The sequence below is a fragment of the Plectropomus leopardus genome, chromosome 20 (assembly GCF_026936395.1).
Source record: "Plectropomus leopardus strain MGB_pleo_1.0 chromosome 20, ASM2693639v1, whole genome shotgun sequence".
Lineage (NCBI taxonomy): Eukaryota > Metazoa > Chordata > Actinopteri > Perciformes > Serranidae > Plectropomus > Plectropomus leopardus.
This window is the reverse complement of record NC_142195.1, coordinates 25815019-25834034: the sequence shown is the minus strand read 5'-3', so window position 1 is coordinate 25834034 and position 19016 is coordinate 25815019. Positions and strand designations below refer to the sequence as shown.

Sequence of the window (19016 nt, the reverse complement as noted above, 5' to 3'; positions counted from 1 at the left end):
CATATCTCTCCCTCTGTCGGCTCCCACTTCAGGAATAAATAAATAAATTACCGACCTCGCTGGGGGTGGTGACGGCAGAAGAGAATCCCACAGTGGGAGTGAATGAGAAATCAGGACACGCAAAAAAAGAGGCAGGGGTTTTAGTCTAAACGTTTGGGCGCTTTTAGGGTGAAATTAATTGACTAGGGCTAATTGGCCATGAATGAGTAGCGACAAGCAACACACACCACACGGGCCTCTCCATCTCCCCCTTATTTCCAGAAAAAAAGCTAAAACATTCAAGCTAAATGAATTTAAACCCCAACACATTCCTTATAAACAAATTGAAAGCACACACAAAGCAGCAAATGTCTCATTTTCGCCACCAAAAGACGTATTTTGAGGCTAAAAAAGAAGCGCAAGGTCTATTAGCTCAAGGTGTAGACAAACACGGTCATTCCTTAAAGGAGAGGACAGGTGCACAGCTCGGTAATGTTAGCTAACCTCACAGGACACGGCGCGTGTTTCCCAGTGATTCCCAACACACACGAACAAACACACACACACGCGTATTCAGAGAGGGGCTCGAGACTTACCGTGGACGTTAACGCAGTGCTGGAGACATATTAGCATCGGCAGCAGAAGGATCCCCGGTGTGGACGTGACCATCTCTCGCAGTGTAACGTACGGTTTGCTAGCTGAGCGCTCGCGGGGCTGCCTCTCTGCCCTGCCTGCCTGCCGTCCTCGCTGGCTCGCGCTGGCCTGCTTCTTCTTTGATTCCGCCGGTTCACGCGCAAACCACACATACAGACAACACGCACGAGCGCTCACACACACACACACACACACAGACACACGCACACACGAGAGCGAAACGAAACACACAACGGCCGCTCGTGAAGACGCCACCGACCGACCGATCAGCAGCACGCGCTGCACAGCTCTGTGCTCAGTGAGAATAAAACGGAGGCGGCCGCCGCGCAGACCACGCGCCTTTTGATCTCGTTCTACAATCACGCGCCGTGGGCGCCGTTCGGGCTCCCGTTCGCTCCTCCGGTGCTGTAATCCATTTCCCAAAGTTGACGGTAACGTGCGGCTCCGGTAACCGGTTTGTTAGTGCTACACTGAGCCCGTCACAACTGAGGATTTTTTTCCTCCTTCAGTACGTCTTGGAACACTGTTAACCCTTTACGATCCGCACCAAATAATAAAATAATAAAGTACTTTTTAAAATTATCGTCATTATACAGGATAAATCTCAGATAAAATTAAGAATAAGCAATTATAAATAAATATAATTATCAATGTAGGTTAATAAATCAACTTTATTTTGATTCAACAATTTACAGGACGAGTTGCCTACAGTAAACATTTGCAGGGAAGAATGAACTTGTGAGACGTTTTAGTTTTAGTTTCTTTCCATGGCCAGACAAAACAAGTGTCTAAATGTCAAGTACAAGGTCTAATTAAGGAAAAAGAATCAGAAGGAAACTTTTGTTGTCGTCGTTGTTGCTGTTGTTGTTGTTGTTGTTGTTGTCATTTCAACAATGAGGTTGAAATGTTGAGAATGAGGCCAAAATATTGAGAATAAAGTCCAAATGTCAAGAATGAGGTCAAAATGTCAAGAATGTCAACTGTATTCTCAACACTTTCACTTAAATCTCGTTTCCACTTTTTTCAGCTTCTTTCAGCAATAAAAGTTTATTCTTGTAATGCGAAGTTTAAAAAAAAAACAGAAACAAAAATGTCCTCTCATTTTTTTCCCAATATGCTTTGCTCATATCTCTCTCTCTCTCTCTCTCTCTCTCTCCCTCTATATATATATATATATATATGTGTGTGTGTGTGTGTGTGTGTGTGTGTGTATTTGACTGGTGTGATCACTTGGTTTGCTTATAAAAATCTGTAAACCTTCACCAACTTTTTTTACTTTTGTGCAGAACAGTGCTTGCAGGCACATACTCAGTGACCCTCACAGTTGGCATACGTAAAATAAGGATTCTCAGGATGTCTGGTAGATAAGCTGAAGACCTTGGGGATGCTTTATTTTCATAATAAACTCATCTCATCTGTCAAAAACACTGAGTCTCCCACTCCCTTATGGTATGATTGGGTCAGAGTTTCGGGATCATACACCATTGAGGCAAGCGGCCCTTTTTTGGTGGAGACTACCATGTGTGCTCTTCATACTCCATACTCCACAAGACTTCCTTGACACTAGATTTTCGGGTATCCATTTTATAAAAAAAAAAAAACAAAACAAAAAAAATTACCTGAAGCTCATCTTTCAATTCATCAAAGCTCCTAATGATCAAACATGTTATCATTTTGGCATCCTTAAGTACCTACTGGTTAAAAAGCACCATATGCTTAATTTTGGTTTTATTGCGGATCATTTTGTAGGAGCAGATGTCTCGTATTTCAAACAGTGAATACCAAATCTTGGAACCAAATTCAGCTCTTACATTTTCTTCCCTCTGTCTGTCTGATGGTATTTCTCCCCATTTTGATCACCAAGCCTTTGGATTTTCCAGAGGGCTGCGTGCTGCCAGGTTTCATGGGCTCTCATCAGTTCTTATCAGAGGATTGAACCTCATCTTCAGTGATGGCTGATGGCTGCTGATACACCCCAAGGCTCATTCTGTCCCAGATTTTTACATTCCCTGAAAAACACACACACACACACACGCAAACCACTGTACAATGCTGTAAGAGGAAGTGTATCCATCTCTCTAAATGTCAGTATCTGTTTCTCTCAGTCACCTCCAAACACACTAACACACATACACGACTGCAGATCTAAATGTTGGAAATTTCATTCTTTTATGAAATACAGCATTATTATTTTCTGGCTGAACAGCTTGGATGTGAACAGTGAGGAAGACTACAAAAATCTGAATCCATCAACGCTTCTTTTTCAATATGATAATCAGCTCTATTACTGCTGGACAGAATTAGTGCTTTAAGGAAACAAAAAGTGGCATTTTTGTTTTCCCATTTGCAGGAATTTGTCACAATCGAGCAGCAACCTCCGAGGCTTTAAAACGAAGCCAAAGCAGAAGTGCCAAAAACTGCATTTCCCTGAATGGCCACTAGAGCACCCCAAGAATAATGTTTTTCTGCAGGCTGACACAGAAGCTAACAGGTGTCTCGTCAAAAAGCCAATGGGATTTTTCCATTGGATATTGGATTATTGCGAAAATAAGCTCTGTCATATACAAAGTTTATGATACCTACAGGTTTTGTTCACAAATGAACACATTAAGCATAAATGCAATCGCCAGAAGTAAAAAAGCTATTGCTTGGCCTAAACAAACTACACTAACAAAAAAAACCCAAAAACAGTCTGCGTTGCCACTGCTATGAGGCTGTACAGGCATGTTCAGTGCGGCTCGATGTGATGACAGTCTGTAGTCCAGTTTAGCCTTAGTTTGGCTTTAACCTTACCATTTATTGACTATTCATTTATACATTTTAGTGTATTTTACCAGATTTAAACATTTTTATCTATTATTTGTCCTGTTATCCCTCTATTTACCTTTTATCTACTATTTAGAGTATTTTATTTATTTATTTATTTCACTCATTATTAATGCTGTATTTTATCTTTCATCTATAGATTTTATCCTGCCTCTGGTGTTATTGTATAAGGCACTTTGTTTGTACAGTTTTGCTTGTATGAAAAGTGCTATACAAATATAATCTGATTGTTTGATTAATAAAAAATGGGAAAAAGTGTTGCGCTTATACTTTTTGTTCAGTGTATGACTGTGTTACGTAGTGACCAAGGTTTGAAAAGGACCAGTGCAACTACTAGAGTTCAGGCTTTGGACATAATTACATGGTCACATTTCATTTCGTAATACTTGTCAATGTGCACTGTCTCACAGCAGGGCAGCAGAGTAAAATTTTAAGTGTCAGGCAGTGCAATAAAACTGAAACTTTATTGTTAGATATAAAAACAAGTTAAAACTGAGATTTATCTAGAACAGAAAGAGAGAAAAAACTGAAGGAATGCAGCTACAGATGGTTTATAAAACCAGGCCCCAACAGGGTTTTATTTTTCATTTTCATCTCATCATGGAAAAATATGTCTCTGTGTGTAAAAATCCAGCAGAGGAGCGACATTTATAAGGCAGGGAATTGCACACAGCCTACAGATATCAACACTTCCGCAGACCAAACAGCTTTATCCTCATCTCACCATGAAGCCACCGGCTGAAAGGAGATATTTAATCACGCCCAGATCTGGGCCAGGTTTCTGAAGATGTTTGTAGCCAAAGGGGGAGCTTCTGTATCTCGCTGTGAAGGAGAGCTGGTAGTCCACTCTCTTCAGGATTTTTTTATTTCTCTACTCAGCCCTCAGAGAAGAGAGAAGAAGTTCTGCTGTGATTTAATACCACAGAAAAATGATTCATCTTGTCCAAAATGAGCTATAGCCTTGTGAAAAATGACTACAATGAGTGGTACCACAACAATAAAATGTTTGGAAGAAATACATTTAACTTGGAAATGATAAGAGTAAAATGTCAGTTATTAAAAAGTGCTGTTCTGGAATAAAACAGAAACATAATTGGACTCTTTGGCAAATAAGAGCTGTTCAGCACCACAGACAGCGACACTCGAAGCTTCTCAGGTTTTTGTTGATGAGTATTAAGTACACTATAAAATGTTTGACTGCACATTTACAATAAATCACTGGCTACTAGTTGAATCACTTTCACAGTAAGTTACTTTATTTCTTTTTATAGTAATTTATTTGGAAATATTACAATTACATTCTGTAAAATCCTGGAAATAATTAACAGTAGTGTAGAGATGCTGTGATTGTTTACAGAGTTTTATAGGGTGTAACTGTAATAATTCAAATTAAATTAATTTAAAAATGATACAGCTATATAAATACAAAGATTCTGTGATTATTTCCAGGATTGTCAAAAATGTAAATGTAATATTTCACAATAAATCACTGTAAAAATGATACAGTGATATAGATACGCTGCAATATGTTCGCACATTTACAATAAATTACCAGCTACTATTTGTATTTCTTTCACAGTAAGTTACTGATCATTTCTACAGTTATTTATTGTGAAATATTACATATATTGGTATCCAGTAAAATCCTGGAAAACATTAACAATGTACATACTCTGATCCAGTATTTACTGAGACATTCTAGTGTCAAAGAAGCACGAAACAAGTTGTTTACATGACGGTGAAAACATGTTGAAGTTCACATGATCCCACTGAGCAATCAGCTGGCACACCTGGTATTTATTAGCTGCTGTTTCCTGACACCTCTCCTCACTGTGGGGAAGCACCTTTTTGTCACCACATGCCAACTCAGGAACCTCAACTCAGGGCTGATTATTTAATCAACTCCTGGGATGCTTCCTGCTGTTGTTTTTGGTGCTACATCCTGGTACTCAAACGGTCACATCCAATAAGTGGCCTTCAGAAGCATTTCATGCGGCCCCTGAACATTAAATGCATGTATACAGGTGGGTCATACTGGGGGGAAAAGCGGGGCTGATTATACAGGGCCCCAATGGGAGGATGGCCTGTAAAAAAGCCTGAAGTGAAAAGTTTTGTTTCCAGTTTTAATTTTTTATGTATTAAGTGCCTTAACCTTTAGCAAACTGGTATGACATCTTGCAAAAGCAATGAAAGAGGAAATGAGCGACTTAGGACATGGTCAAAATATAATCAAGAAATGACTAAAGAAGAAAATTACCTGAAAATAAGCAAAAAAAGGTAATGATAGCAATAATAAAGATAATAATAAAGATAATAATAATAATAATAATAATAATAATAATAATAATAATAAAAGTTAAGTGCTGGAAAATGTGAAAAAAAATTTTTTCTTACCTAATTTTAAACATTTAATTACAATAAATATAAATAAAGTGTTCTGGACCCTTTTTTTTGATGCGACTCCTCACACCCCTTAAAAGTGCATGAATCGTTTAGTCTGCCTCTGATGTAAATTCAAATTAAGAGACATCTCAACTTTAGACCGCAGAAGAAAAGGGTACTCCTCCTGTCTGACAAAGCTGGGACACAGAGATGTTGGACTCAAGGACACGGCTCAGGAGACAGGTCAGAGGAAAAATCAAAGTTTGCCGCAAAAAGGGTTTGGTTTGGCTGGCAGTCGGACAGGCAAACAAACCCAGAGACACTAAGACTAGGAAAAAATGCTAGAACGCTTAAAACAAGGTACAAAGATAGACAGGCACATGGACTATATACACAAGGGAGGCAAGACAATTGGACACTGGTGAGACACATCAGGGCGGGGCAGATAATCAAGGGAAACACATGAGAAAGGAAGTGGGGATCTGAAATCAGAGAAAAGGGAATATAAAAAATAAATCTAAATAATGAAAATAGTAGCTTCACCAGACATGACACTGCCTCAAAAAGTTTTTTTCTTGGTCTTTAAAACGTTCTGACAACATAAAAATTTTAATTTTTTGTCCGAAAACACGGAAAGAATGCATAGGAAATTATCTAAAAAATGAGAAAAAAAGCCTAAAAAAAGCCTAAAATTACCTGAAAATTAGCAAAGAAATGAAAAAAAAAAAAAATCAAAACACCACAACAACAGGAAAATCTGAATGATCATTTATACAATCTTAACATATATTTCCGTAGAAAACAATGTATTTACATTTTTACAGTCATGTTATTTTACAGTAAATACAGCATATACATATAAATATAGTGATTTACAGCATTCAAGTCAGTGCTGTACAAACTGTATTAGCAGAATGAAAACATTTTCGCAGCTGAGCACAAATAAAATGCAGATTATTTTTCTCCAAGTTCAGTCCGACATTTTACACCTGTGTTTATTTCTAGTTAATAAGTGAGATGTTTTCCATCCTCCAAGGACTTGCAAGAAAGCATTTCCAAGGTTTACAAGTTTTTGGGAGGCATAAATCACAATTTTTGGACTCCACACCTGGACAGGACAGATGTGCATGCGTTCTGCATTCTAGAAAAGTGAGATGTTGTTTGTTAATTAAACAGAGATAACAGAGTTGTAAAGTCAGAAGGAGATGCTGAAAATATGTGACATATATAAAGACAAAGAAGAATTTTTCATTCATGACTGTGACACTTGAGTTTTAAATTGTAATAAATAAGCAGAATTAGAAAATTACTTTTGAAAAAGCCAGGTGACAGAGACAGATTCCCCGGATCCTACATTAGGATGGATTTTATTTTGGTCATTTCGTCTCACAGTGCCCCTCTGTGGGCAAAATAGGCCAAATTGACTCCAAGATTGTGCCTCATTGCTATCATTCCTATTCACATTGACTCTTAAGTTTGTTTAACCCTTTGTAACCTTGAACCAATTGGCTTCATTTCTTTCAAACACAGGAAGAAGGCAACTAAAATTAGCAAGAAATTAGTAAATGTACAAGAAAATTACCTGAGAATTAGCAGCTCAAAAAAAAAAAAAGAAAAAAAGAGAAAGTTTATGTGTTGATTCATATATTTTTAATATTTTAAAGTTTTCTATGCATTTTCTTTTAGCTTTAATATATTTCCAAAATCTACTAATTTCTTGCAATTTGTGACACATTTCTTGAGAAGTTTCGTATTGCTTTTATCTCAATGTTTTAGAAAGAAATTGAACCGATTTTGTCAGTGTTCAAAGGTCTAAAGACTTGTGAACAGCTACTAAACGCAGCATAAGAACCATGATGTTGATCCAGGTTTGCCTTGATGTGTTAAATAAAAGTGTAGTTTGACTTTAAGTGAGTTAAATAATGTTACATTAACTGTTGATTGCTTATGTTTTTTTGTCCTAATAATACCTGGTGTCCTCACAGTCAAAAAGTTGCTGTACTTGCTCTTTAAATGAAGCTTTTTGGTGCATTCTGGTGCAAAACGGGTGAAAAATGATCTGTTTTCCACTGAACATTGCGAGAAACGATCTCCTCTCACAGTTATTTCATCCACGTGGGTGAGTTTATCCCCATGCACTGTCAATAAAAGTGGACCTTACTTGCAGCGACTGTTCGTTCTTTGATTTCAGTTGTGTTTTGTGAGTTGACTGTCAGCTGCTCAGTGTCTTTGTGTAGGGCTTCTGCAGGCAGAGCGAGCCATGGTGAGGAAGAGGATGGCTATAGTAGTGTTCGATCACAGCAGGCAGAGAAGGGAAGGTGATTTCATTGTCCAGAAAAACGCGGCGGTCCTGCCAGAACAGACACAGTGAACAGGAGACTGAAATACTGGAAATTTTACACTGTTATTTCACTAAATCTTTACTTAATTTTGTATATATGTGACAGAGAGCAGTTGTCCTCTTACCTCTTCAAAAAGTCGGTAGTTTCTAGCTTTGCCTATACTGACATCCCACACCACCAGCACCTGGGCAGCAAGCCAAAATTATGTTATTAGGACTTTTTGTTATTATGTAGCAACACTATTTTTGGTAGCAGACACCGAGCACAGCAGCTTTTTCTGATGTACCTTCGATGTTTTGGTTCCTGAGTTTCTGATGCAGTACAGTCCATCCTGTGGAGGGTCGGGGCTCTCTTTAAACAACCTGTAGGGAAAAACATCCCAGATTAACAGTTAATGGAGATACATCAACACACATAGGACAGATATTGTGTCCGTTCTTTTGCATTACTTTATTCGTGTGTAAATAGTAAATAAAGATTAACCCTTTAAAACATGGGAAGAAGGCAATGAGTAACTGAAAATTAACAAGAAATTAGTAACTTCAGTAACTTGTGAAAAGCATCTGAACGCAGCGCAAGAAAAGTGACAGTGACCCAGGTTTCATAGGGTAAAACAAGAATACATGTACTGCACAACCACTTCATAAAAAAATATGTTGATAAAATAATTGCCTGCAGTAAGCACTAGAGGGCAGACATGCCATGTAAAGCAGCAAAGCCTGCAGAGGAAATATTTCACTTTACAGCTCTATGTTACAAGAAAGTGACTCAGTCTTACTTTTCTACGAAGCTGGTTTCAGTCGTATCAATGAACACAGACTCTGGCAGCTGCACCTGAAAATTGAAACACCTTGTTAAACACAATTTGTGTATAACGGCATTGGCTCAAATTATGGGAAATAACAACTGGAGAACTCAGAAATGATGGTTAAATGCCTCCTTGACAAATTGAAATTGCGTCCGAATAGATTTGTAGTTTGGCAGTTTGGACCTCGGTGACCTCCCACAAGATTCAACTGTAATATCAGAATCAATAATCTTGTATTCAGTATCTCTGAGATCAGTAGTGAAATTTGTGCATCATCACTCCAACATGACAACAGTCTGAGACAAAAATATCTTGTGGTGTGTATAATAAGATAATGTAATGTAATAGAACTATATGAATTGGATTGTGCTGCTCAAGAAAAACCCAATAATTAATTAAATAAATAAATAAATACATTTAAAAACCATACACGTTGTTGTGAGCAGTTTCTTGTTGGAATTATTTTCTTTCTACCAAACTACACCCACCAACCATATCAATGTGCAGAGTGAAGCGTGCATGTCTTGATGGATGAGCAGCTTGTGCTTGTGATGCACACTTCCTTCTGTGTGGTGATATAGTTGGTAGGTGTAGTTTGGTAGAAAGAAAATAGTTCTTACACGAAAATGCTCACAACAAGGTCTGTGGATTGTCTTGAGCAATGTCATGATTTCTGGAAAGAGCTGTTGAGGTTTTCAAATATATTTTTTGGCGCTTTGAGGACAATAAGCCTAGAAGCCTATAGTGGAGGGCAATACCAGTTGTCACGTCACTTTCAGTCTCTCTTACGTTTTCGTAGTCGTCATCAGACTCGTTTCCTCCACTGTGTTTGTCTCGTGTCATCCTGGAATTTGTGGGCGTCTCCTCTCCCAATGATCGAAAGCTCTGGCCGTCTGGAGATGCTCTTCTGGGAAGAAAAGCATCGTAGTGAGGACAAGTCAACCACATTTACTTTTTGTATTATTAGGACACTGAAGCAGGGATACTCAACTTGTTTTGATTGGGGGGCACTTCTGCAAAATGAAAGGAGGCCAGGGGGCAGTTACAACAGCCCTATATATGTTTCTAGAACTTTAGGACATTTCTAGAATTTAAGGACATTTCAAGGATTTTAACATGTTTCTCAGCTTTTAGGTAATTAGTAATATTTTAAGAAATGTCTAGGATTTTAGGACATTTCTTGTATTGTATGACGTTTCTAAGATATTAGAACATTGCTAGGATTTTAAGACGTTTCTATGATTTTAGGATTTTAGGGCATTTCTAGGATTTCAGGGGGATCCTCCTCAGGCACTTTTTTTGATGAACAAGCTCTATTTTGATGCTGTTTTATGCACTCTAGCACCTACTAGAGGTAGAAACATAACTCCCAGTGTTAATCACTATATTTTTATTGTGAATTGGAAAATGGTGAGTTTCACTGCTCTTAAGTATTAGTTGAGTATCACTGCTCTTAAGAACTGGGTGTTGAATGTTTGGGGTGTTTGAACTTACTGAATTGGGGTTCCTGGCTGCTTGTACTTGGCTGCAGGCAGCGGGGGTTTGACTGTTGGCGGAGGAGGTTTGGAGAGCCCTGGCTTGTTATGTAATCCCAGTAGAGGAGAGAGTGGTGGGTGACTGGGGGGCTTGTGGTTGGGCGACAGGGAGTCTGCTGTCGTAGGTCTGAGATTGGACCCTGCAATATTTGCATGGGAAGGTAGACCCGGCTTGCTGCGGGGGATACTTATCACCATGTGGTGGCTGTTGCCAAGTGATTTGCTCCCTGCAGCATTTAAGGGTTGGTGGGTGGGACCATTTAGGACCATCCTGCTTTCTAATTGGTCGCAGATTGGCAGGGTGGCGGGCGATTGGACCGACACAGCTGGCAGAGGCCTCCAGTCTCTTCTGTCGCTCCCGGCCCCCCCCACGGATGCCACCCTGCTCTGAAAAGTCCTTTTTGCGTTGGGGGGAGGAGGAGGTGGAGGGGTGGAAGATTTGTGCAGGTGGGGTGCGAAGGGCAGAGGGGGAGCCGGGCCTTTGTTTGAGTCTTTCAGTATGGATGGTGGGGGAACAGAGGGTGGGGGTTTTTTGGGAAGCGGGCTGGATGGGATTCGGTGTTGCGGCGGGACGGGAGGAGGCGGGCCTTTATGGAAAACTGGACTTGAGTCTGGACGGAGCTGGATTGCTGCCGGGACTGGGGGAGGTGGGTAAGAGGGAGGTGGCCCTGTGGGTCGACCTAAAGCAGAAAAAAGGAGAAAGAAATCACTTTGATGTCTTGTTTCAGTAAAAGTTTCTTTCATCAGAGCCCATTGGCCCTCTAAACTGGGAACTTATGCTGAACTGAAGGGACGGCCCGAGGGTGACATGACTCTGAATACAACCATTTTGCATTCACATAGTGTTTTAAATTTGATTTTTACTCAGATTTATTTATTTTTTTTTAACTTTTATTTAATATCACAATTTTCTTAAAAGAATTTCACACAAATCCCAGTAAATTCCTGCATGTATTTTAAAAGTAATCCAGACTGGAAATTAAAAGCTCCATTAAAATATCCAGAACATCTACTGTGTGGGTGTTTATCCTTGCATGTGCACCTCTGGTCGCAGTTCCCTTTTTTTGTCTCCTGCTTCCTTCAGCCAAATTAATTTGGTCTATTCTTCACTTTAACCTCAGTTTCTGTTTCATGTCCAGGAACTCCTACTTCACTGCATGTGTGTGTGTGCGTGTGTGGTGGTTGGCTTCACCTGTAGATGTCGATGAGCAGTTATTGTCTGGCTTCAGATAGTCCTCCTCATCGTCGTCATCATCATCCTCACCGTAATCTACACACAGAAAGAGATACCAACATTGAATAACAACACAAGCAGCATGTTTATGTTAGTTATGCATATTTATTAAAGTGATCTCACCATCTTCTGCATTATCGACGGGGTGTTTAATTTCCATGGGCCTCTCAATCGTCCCATAGAAACTGTCGGTATCTGAATCCGAGTCACTATGGCAACAAAGAAAATTAGCTTATGAATACAACATTACGTTACATTACATATCAAACGTACATATTTGAACCCAAAATGTAATCTTTTTTCTCAACCTAATGGTGTGGTTTTGTTGCAGAGGCAACTGTTTCACAGCATAAACCACATTTTTCTGCTGTGCATTACATAAATACACCTTGTGCTTCATAATGAGATGCTGAGGGATGTGACAAAGCATTGGTATTTGACGGCCCGGGAATAATAACAGGTTGTGCAGACATGTCTGATGCTCCACCTTTTTGATTAATATTTACTACTGTAATTTAATTATTGAATATATTCTATATTATAAATGATAAGACAGTCAGAGTCTCTATGTTGTGTTGTAAAATATGATGTGATTTGCTGAAGTTACCTTGGAATGTGGGACTCTTTTCTGTCGTTATAGTGATCTATCTCCCTCCGCAGGTATCGCATCCATTTCTGTAAAATAATTAAAAATAAAAAAACAGTCCATGGTATATTAGCAGATGAAAGGACAGTGTGTGACTACACGACAAGCCAATAATTGCTCATATATGGCTATAATGCACTACTGGAATAAATACACCTAGACTAAGTACGCCAGAATCTGATTGGAAAAAAATGAATTTATGTGCCCACACTGCTCTGAATAAATCAGCTCTGTGTCATATTAGAGCAAAAAAAAAAATTGCTTTCGAGCCACATTTGCTTGTAATGTGAACGTAGCCTTCGTGTGGTTGTTCTCACCCTCCTCTCGTCCTCGCTGGCTGCAGAGAAAAACCACGTCCTGTGCTTTTTACTGAAGTGGACGATCTTAAAAGGAAACACATTACTGGATGTTGTCTCCTCTGCTGCTCTCATCACTCTGTGGAAAGAGATAAATATGTTATGCCCAGAAATATAAAGTGAGAAAAATTGTAAACCATAGCTATAGATCTCAGGGGGCACACATTACCCGCAATATTCAGAACATGAAAGTAGCAGTGTAATTTCACCTTTACAAAACTGAAAACATTTACACCATAAATCGATGAAGAAAAGGCACTAATTGGTGCATAAATATTCTAGAGAATCGCAGAAATTAAGTGTCTGATGCTTAAAATTTCCTGTTGAAGGATTCTCAAACTCCACATTTCATGTGTTCCCCTAAATGTTCAGATGCTGTAAATGCAACAAGATACCATAAAATGCGATTTGAACCTTTAAAAACCACCAGTGCTCAAAATCTGAATCTGAAAGAATGCTAAAAAAACATTACTAATGGCGGACTCGAATCAGCTGAGGCAGTTTAACTGACCTGTTGTAACCGTTGAGAGAGAACGCCCCCTGGGGTGCAGGAGAGGTGCTGCTCTTAAAGTAGTACACACAGCCCTTGTGGATGATGATGTACCGCAGTGGCCCTGCAAAGACAGGCAATATTTATCAAGAACATCTTTATTTATCCACCTTTAATTACAAAACAACTCAGTGCCAACGCTTGAAATTTGAGCAAAGAAAGGCTGGACTGAGGGGTAAAAATTGGATCAACAAGGAGAACATTTATTCTGTCCACCCACACTGCATTTTTCTAATCATGAGCTCACATTTCATGAGGCTGAACTGGCTGCCTCCCTTCTTGTGAAGGTATCCTGATGTGGAAACTCCTCCTGGCATGGTGAGGAGGTTCTGAGCCCCGATTGCTCGCATCGGCACCGGCCAGCACATCTCCGGAGACGACATCGTTCTACCAGAGAGGAAAAAAGAGAAGTGGAATTTTGTTATTATTATATCACTGTGACAGATGTACCAGTGAAGACCGTCACCTCTGGAGCTGAACAAGTTCATCGAAATGAGGGACTGATTCTCACAAGAAACGAACACAATAAGAACCTTTTCTTGTTCAGACTCATTTAGGAATTAGTTTTGTTGTGCCATAAGGATCAGATGAGAAATTAGATTTTTAAAGATCCGGAATAAGTTCAAACCCACAACCTCTCTGTTACCAAACCAGCTGCATCAGATCTCATGCACAGAACCACAATGCTGTCAGAAAGCCTGATACCTTCACATACCTTCTTAGGTCTCTAAATCAATACATATACAATGACAGACAGTAGTGGGATCCATTTTACATAATAAATGCTTATGAGAAAGAAGAACAAACCTAAAAATATGTCCTTACAATATCTTTTAGAAATTTATTTTATACCTTATTTACACCCAGTGTCATGTCAGTAACAATCAGCTTCTTCCTCAGCCCCCTACAACCATTAAATAATAAACATAGTTAAAATGACACTCAACAGAAGCACAAACTCTCACTTTCTTCTACCCCAAAAGAGGTGATATGTTCCAAAACATGGCATTTAAATCCTTACAGTCATTTCAGTTGGAGAAAGTTTTGTATTTTCAGTGAGCCAGATATCTGAGCATCAAAGAACTGTGTCACTGGCATCAATACGTCAATGATATGAGTCATTTTGTACAATGAAAAGGTGCAATCTTACTCAAACTGTACACACTCTTATTGGCCTCTGTACAGCTATACACAGAATCATTTTTGGCTGCCCCACGTGGGAGTTAACTGCAAGTGAAACAAGATCACCTCCATCTGAAGCCAATCCTAATGCAATCTGCGCCAAAATTTAGGACCAAAGTCTCACAATGTGACTGCTGCGACCAACCAAAGCTGCCATACTACCATGCTAACCTAATCTCTGTTAAAAAACACAAACAAACACCAAATCATTTGGTGAAATCTGCATGTTTTGAAAAATATGACATCCCAGAAATAAAACAAACAACAAACAAACAAGGAAGTGATGAAAAAAAAAACGTTTTAACATAATTCTGTAACATAGTTTTTAGTGTATAATTATTATTATTATGAATATAGTTTTCTGGACATTTTCCCTGGCTTATTTTAAAAAAAAAATAATTTTCTTAAACTTTTCTACAAACTTTTTGCCATTTGGACATTTCTTGCCAAGTTACTCATTGCCATTTTTCTATTGTTTTTGAAAGAAATGAAATCAGTTTGCTAAAAGTCTGCATGTAAATACTTCTGAGAGCTGCACAAGAAGACTTGTGTCACTTCAGTTTTTAAAGATTTAAAAATCAAAGTTGCCATTTTTGCGATGTTAAACTTGGACCCCAATCACTGAAAATAATCACTATTTTGTCCATTCTTGTATTCTTTGCTTGTCGTGGAGGCATGTGAGATGCATGAATTCAGCATAGCCCGGGGTGTGAAACTGATATACCAATGATTATTTGGGAGGTGAAGTATTCCTTTAACAGACAGATGGAGTCTGGTGCTCTGAACAGTTCCTTGTTATCCAAAAAACATAATCTGGAGTTCATTAAATCTTATTAAGAGTGCGATAATCTTCATTTTTCCGATCTCAAAAATCCTTCCTTCAGAAAGTCTTCTTACTCCCTCTGTGCATGACCTGCTCAGGTGTTGCCTACCTCCTGTTGAGCCTCTTGCTAATGCTCTGAACAGCAGCGCTCTCCCTCAGCAGGCTGACTGTGGAGGCTAACACTGTGGACGCCAACGCCGGCAGCATGTCCATGACAGAGACGTCGAACTGACAGCCGACTGGACTCAAACTCCTTTACTTTCTGCCCTCTGTGGATTTACTGTCTCTTCTCATCAGATCCAAACTGAGACGGATCTGTCTTTCCGCTTCTCTGCCTCCTGTGATCACACACACTCCTTCATTTCACTCTCTGATGCTCTCTGAGTCTCTGCTGATCTCTCTCTCTCACACTCGCTGTGCCTTTGTAGATTTCTATCTCTCCCTCCCTCCCTCGCACATAAACACTCGCAGACTGAGATAGTGCGCTTCACACAGTCTTCTACATGAACACACACTCATTTAGTACAGACAGGAAACACATCATGTCCCAAGTACTTTTTGCTGGTTTTCAGGGTATTGTGTAATTGGCCTGTGTGTGTGTGCATGTTTGTGTGTGTGTGTGACAGAAAGAGCAGTAGTCAAAATAAACATCCCGAGTGAAGCTCTTCATCCTCTAATGTGTTTATGCGCAACTTCTAGTCTATCAAGAGCATCTAATGACCTCAGAGGGAGAGAGAGGGAGGGTGTGCATACGTGTCAGTGTGTGTGTGTGTGTGTGTGTGTGTGTGTGTGTGTGTGTGTGTGTGAGTGGGTGGGTGAAGCCCAGGAATGAGGAGCTCCATATTTACCAGGACGTGTTGCCAAATCCACTCCCTTTAACCCTACAGGAAAAGCTGATTGCCTACGCAGTTTGCAGAAACAAATCTATCGTCTCCACAAGTGTTTCATATGTCAAGTGACGCTGACATGCAACAATGCGCAGCTTGGCACTAGATCTGTTTGCACACCACTGAGTCTTCATGTCAAAGTCAGTTTCTGTCATAGTGAAGGCATCAAACAAACTGCATTGTCTAAAGGTAAAGAACTCAATAAAAGCCTGCTGCTGTGACATGGTAAAGATTTCATGATGTGTGAACCAATTTGGACAGTGTGTCCTCGAAGGCCTTCATCGTGTTGCACTTAGCTGTATGCACACAAAAAGCGGTAGAAGTTGCATAAAGAATTAAAAGAGAGAGCTTGAAAGAGCCATTCAGCTGGTTGCTTCGGAAAAGGACAAAAACATTCAGTCGCAGCTCTTACTTCCACTGTGGGTGGAGTGATTTTCAGATGCTGTTAGAAAATCTGACAAACACTTTGTTTGAGGGGTCTGTGAAAACATACAGCTTAATATAATTGCATTGTTAAGTCAAAGGCCACGTTTAGACGACAACAATCTACTAAAAACGGAAAATAAAAAATTCTGCATTCATATGATACCATTGTGAGAATGATCCTTGTGTACACAGATCTGCAAAAACAACCGAAAACGCTCACTAAGTATACCAGGCCAGTAGTTGGTGGTGTAACTTGAGTTCTGCATTGACGTCACCTTTCTCACAGGATCTGCGCATTGCCAGTTTACACGGGTACAGAAGTTGTTGCATTTTCAAAAGATCAAAAGATGGAATCAAGTTGCATTTTCAGGCCCCCAAAACACTGTTGTTGTGTAAACAAAAGGTCAAACCGCAACAGAAGTTCATTGTTTCATGTACATCAAGACCTGGCTGATTAGTGTTTAAGCTTGGCAGCTGCAGTAGTTTATGGCTAGTCAACAGCCTCTAGCAGCACTTTTTTGCATGGATGCACGGTTAAATTTTAGCAACCCGTTTTCACTCCGAACTTGTGAAATATTGGCACTCTGTAAGTGCTTTTTCATGTGCGATCATGACGTCAAAAACCACCTTCTGCACCCAATCAGAACGCAGCTGGATGGGGTCAGAAGAGAACGGGTTTGGACAGAACCGGTAGCATTACATGTAGATTTTGTACGCTGGTGGATGGCCGGATGGCACCGGGCGCGTTCACATGTAATGGGCATGGGCGCCATCACCTGAGAACATGGCTGTGTGCACATGGACGTGAAATGCTAAACGACAGCATCAGTTAATAAAGTTGGTGGTAACCAAGGAATGCAAGTGTGCTTACACATGTGCACTTATACGGAGTGTCGGAGGTGCATGGGTCCCACAACTGAATATGCAATAAATGTTTGTTTGATTTTCGTATCTCTTGAACGCTACATCAAGACAATCGGCATGTCGTTTGGAGTCATCCTCTGAAGATATTTACGACTAATTTTATGGAAAGCTCATGAAAATTCATTCATTCATTCATTCTTACAGCCTGCTCACACAGATTTAATCAGAACATCTGCACCTTCATTTACCCTGTTTGCAAAAAGTGCAACGTTGTGTCAGGCACCAAGAATTACAAAAAAAGAGGGAGAAAAAAATGGAAAATGGGAGTGTGGACAGAGGGAGGGAGAAGCTGATAAAAAATGGAGGCTAAAAACCTGCCTGAGACAAAATAAATCACCAGGGTGGAGCTGCTGCTGCTTGTTTCTGACCTCTGCGTGCCCTGTGGGACTTCAAGAGGACCTACAAAAGCTATCATGAGGTTTGTCTCTCTGATTGTCCAAACATGTTTGCTGATAACCAGCAAACACACACAAACAGAGATAAGCGGCGTACATTCTGCAGTTAACTGAACCTCATCTCAGTTTGAGTGAGGTCAAAGTTCACCAGCTGCTTATCATGAATATGAGGATTTCCTGGAGTCAGCAGACACGCAGCCAGCAGACAGAACTGAAGCAACACGATGGCCCTCTGACTGTGCACTTTCATGCTTACTGTCGGAAGTGACCTGAAAGTTTATATTTCGGCATTATTCCCTTATCCAATGACAGAGGAGAACGTTCACACACACTGAACAAGCGTCAGATACGTCAAAATCGTCAGCTGTCGCTGCCTACACTGTAAAATCTGAAAAGTCAAGGAAACTGACTGCCTTGAAAAATAAAAGTCATCATAACCAGGAGTCTTATGTAATTGTTACTTCATATGTAATTATTACGTTTTCTCAAAAATACACCATACATGTTTACATTTAATGCTGTCATGATCCTGAGCCTCCCATTCATGAGAAGATTGATGTTTTGGGGTGAATTGTCCCTTTAAATTTCAAGCAACACTTCAAGTGCCTCAACAAAAAACGCACCTCCACTTTGCTGCATCTGACAGTGTTTGTTTTGCGTGATGTTTAATAATTCAATATTTTGAGAAGAAACTAAAGCATACGAATAAAGTTCTAACTACAAGAATATTGTTTTGACAGTGATAATATATTTTGTGAAATATGTAATATTTTGAAACTATGACAGTTTTCAACATGTTTTTTTTGGCTCACAATATCAAAATTTTGTTGTAAGAACCTTTTCCCCCCCAACAGTGGCCCTTTTAGTAATATTATTATCAAAATAAAGTTATAACTTTGCAAAATAGTTATTATTTCATGAAGATATAAATGTCAAAGCAAAATTGAGCTAACAGTTTTATTCTCCTCAAAACATAAATGTGACACAGTAATATCATGGCATGATAAGCATAATCATGAACATTATGTGATAACCGTACACTCTTCGTCTCCTACACTTAAGAATTT

At 39.5% G+C, this 19016-nt stretch overlaps 2 protein-coding genes across 7 annotated transcripts in view; both read right to left on the bottom strand.

The window, feature by feature from the left end:
- Positions 1-1068, bottom strand: part of vldlr (very low density lipoprotein receptor) — a 68642-nt gene extending 67574 nt beyond the window's left edge. Inside the window, exon 1 of one of the 2 annotated variants that reach the window (XM_088070789.1) lies at positions 576-1068. In XM_088070789.1, the coding sequence (XP_087926915.1) occupies positions 576-648 (73 nt within the window). In that variant the 5' untranslated portion in view covers positions 649-1068. The remainder of the gene's footprint in view (positions 1-575) is intronic. The other variant, XM_042508911.2, reaches the window with a different exon arrangement.
- A 5529-nt stretch (positions 1069-6597) lies between these two features.
- The window catches only part of sh3bp2 (SH3-domain binding protein 2), a 37354-nt gene continuing 24935 nt past the window's right edge, over positions 6598-19016 (bottom strand). For 3 of the 5 annotated variants that reach the window (XM_088071206.1, XM_042509220.2, XM_088071207.1), the window contains 12 exons: positions 13560-13699; positions 13274-13376; positions 12724-12841; positions 12368-12435; positions 11884-11969; positions 11719-11796; positions 10486-11206; positions 9781-9898; positions 8962-9017; positions 8470-8545; positions 8308-8367; positions 6598-8191 (listed from right to left, as the gene is read on the bottom strand). In XM_088071206.1, coding sequence (XP_087927332.1) covers positions 8054-8191; positions 8308-8367; positions 8470-8545; positions 8962-9017; positions 9781-9898; positions 10486-11206; positions 11719-11796; positions 11884-11969; positions 12368-12435; positions 12724-12841; positions 13274-13376; positions 13560-13695 — 1758 coding nt within the window. In that variant the 5' untranslated portion in view covers positions 13696-13699 and the 3' untranslated portion in view covers positions 6598-8053. Of the gene's footprint in view, positions 8192-8307; positions 8368-8469; positions 8546-8961; positions 9018-9780; positions 9899-10485; positions 11207-11718; positions 11797-11883; positions 11970-12367; positions 12436-12723; positions 12842-13273; positions 13377-13559; positions 13700-15426; positions 15764-19016 lie in introns of those variants that run through there. The other 2 variants (XM_088071205.1, XM_042509221.2) reach the window with 2 other exon arrangements.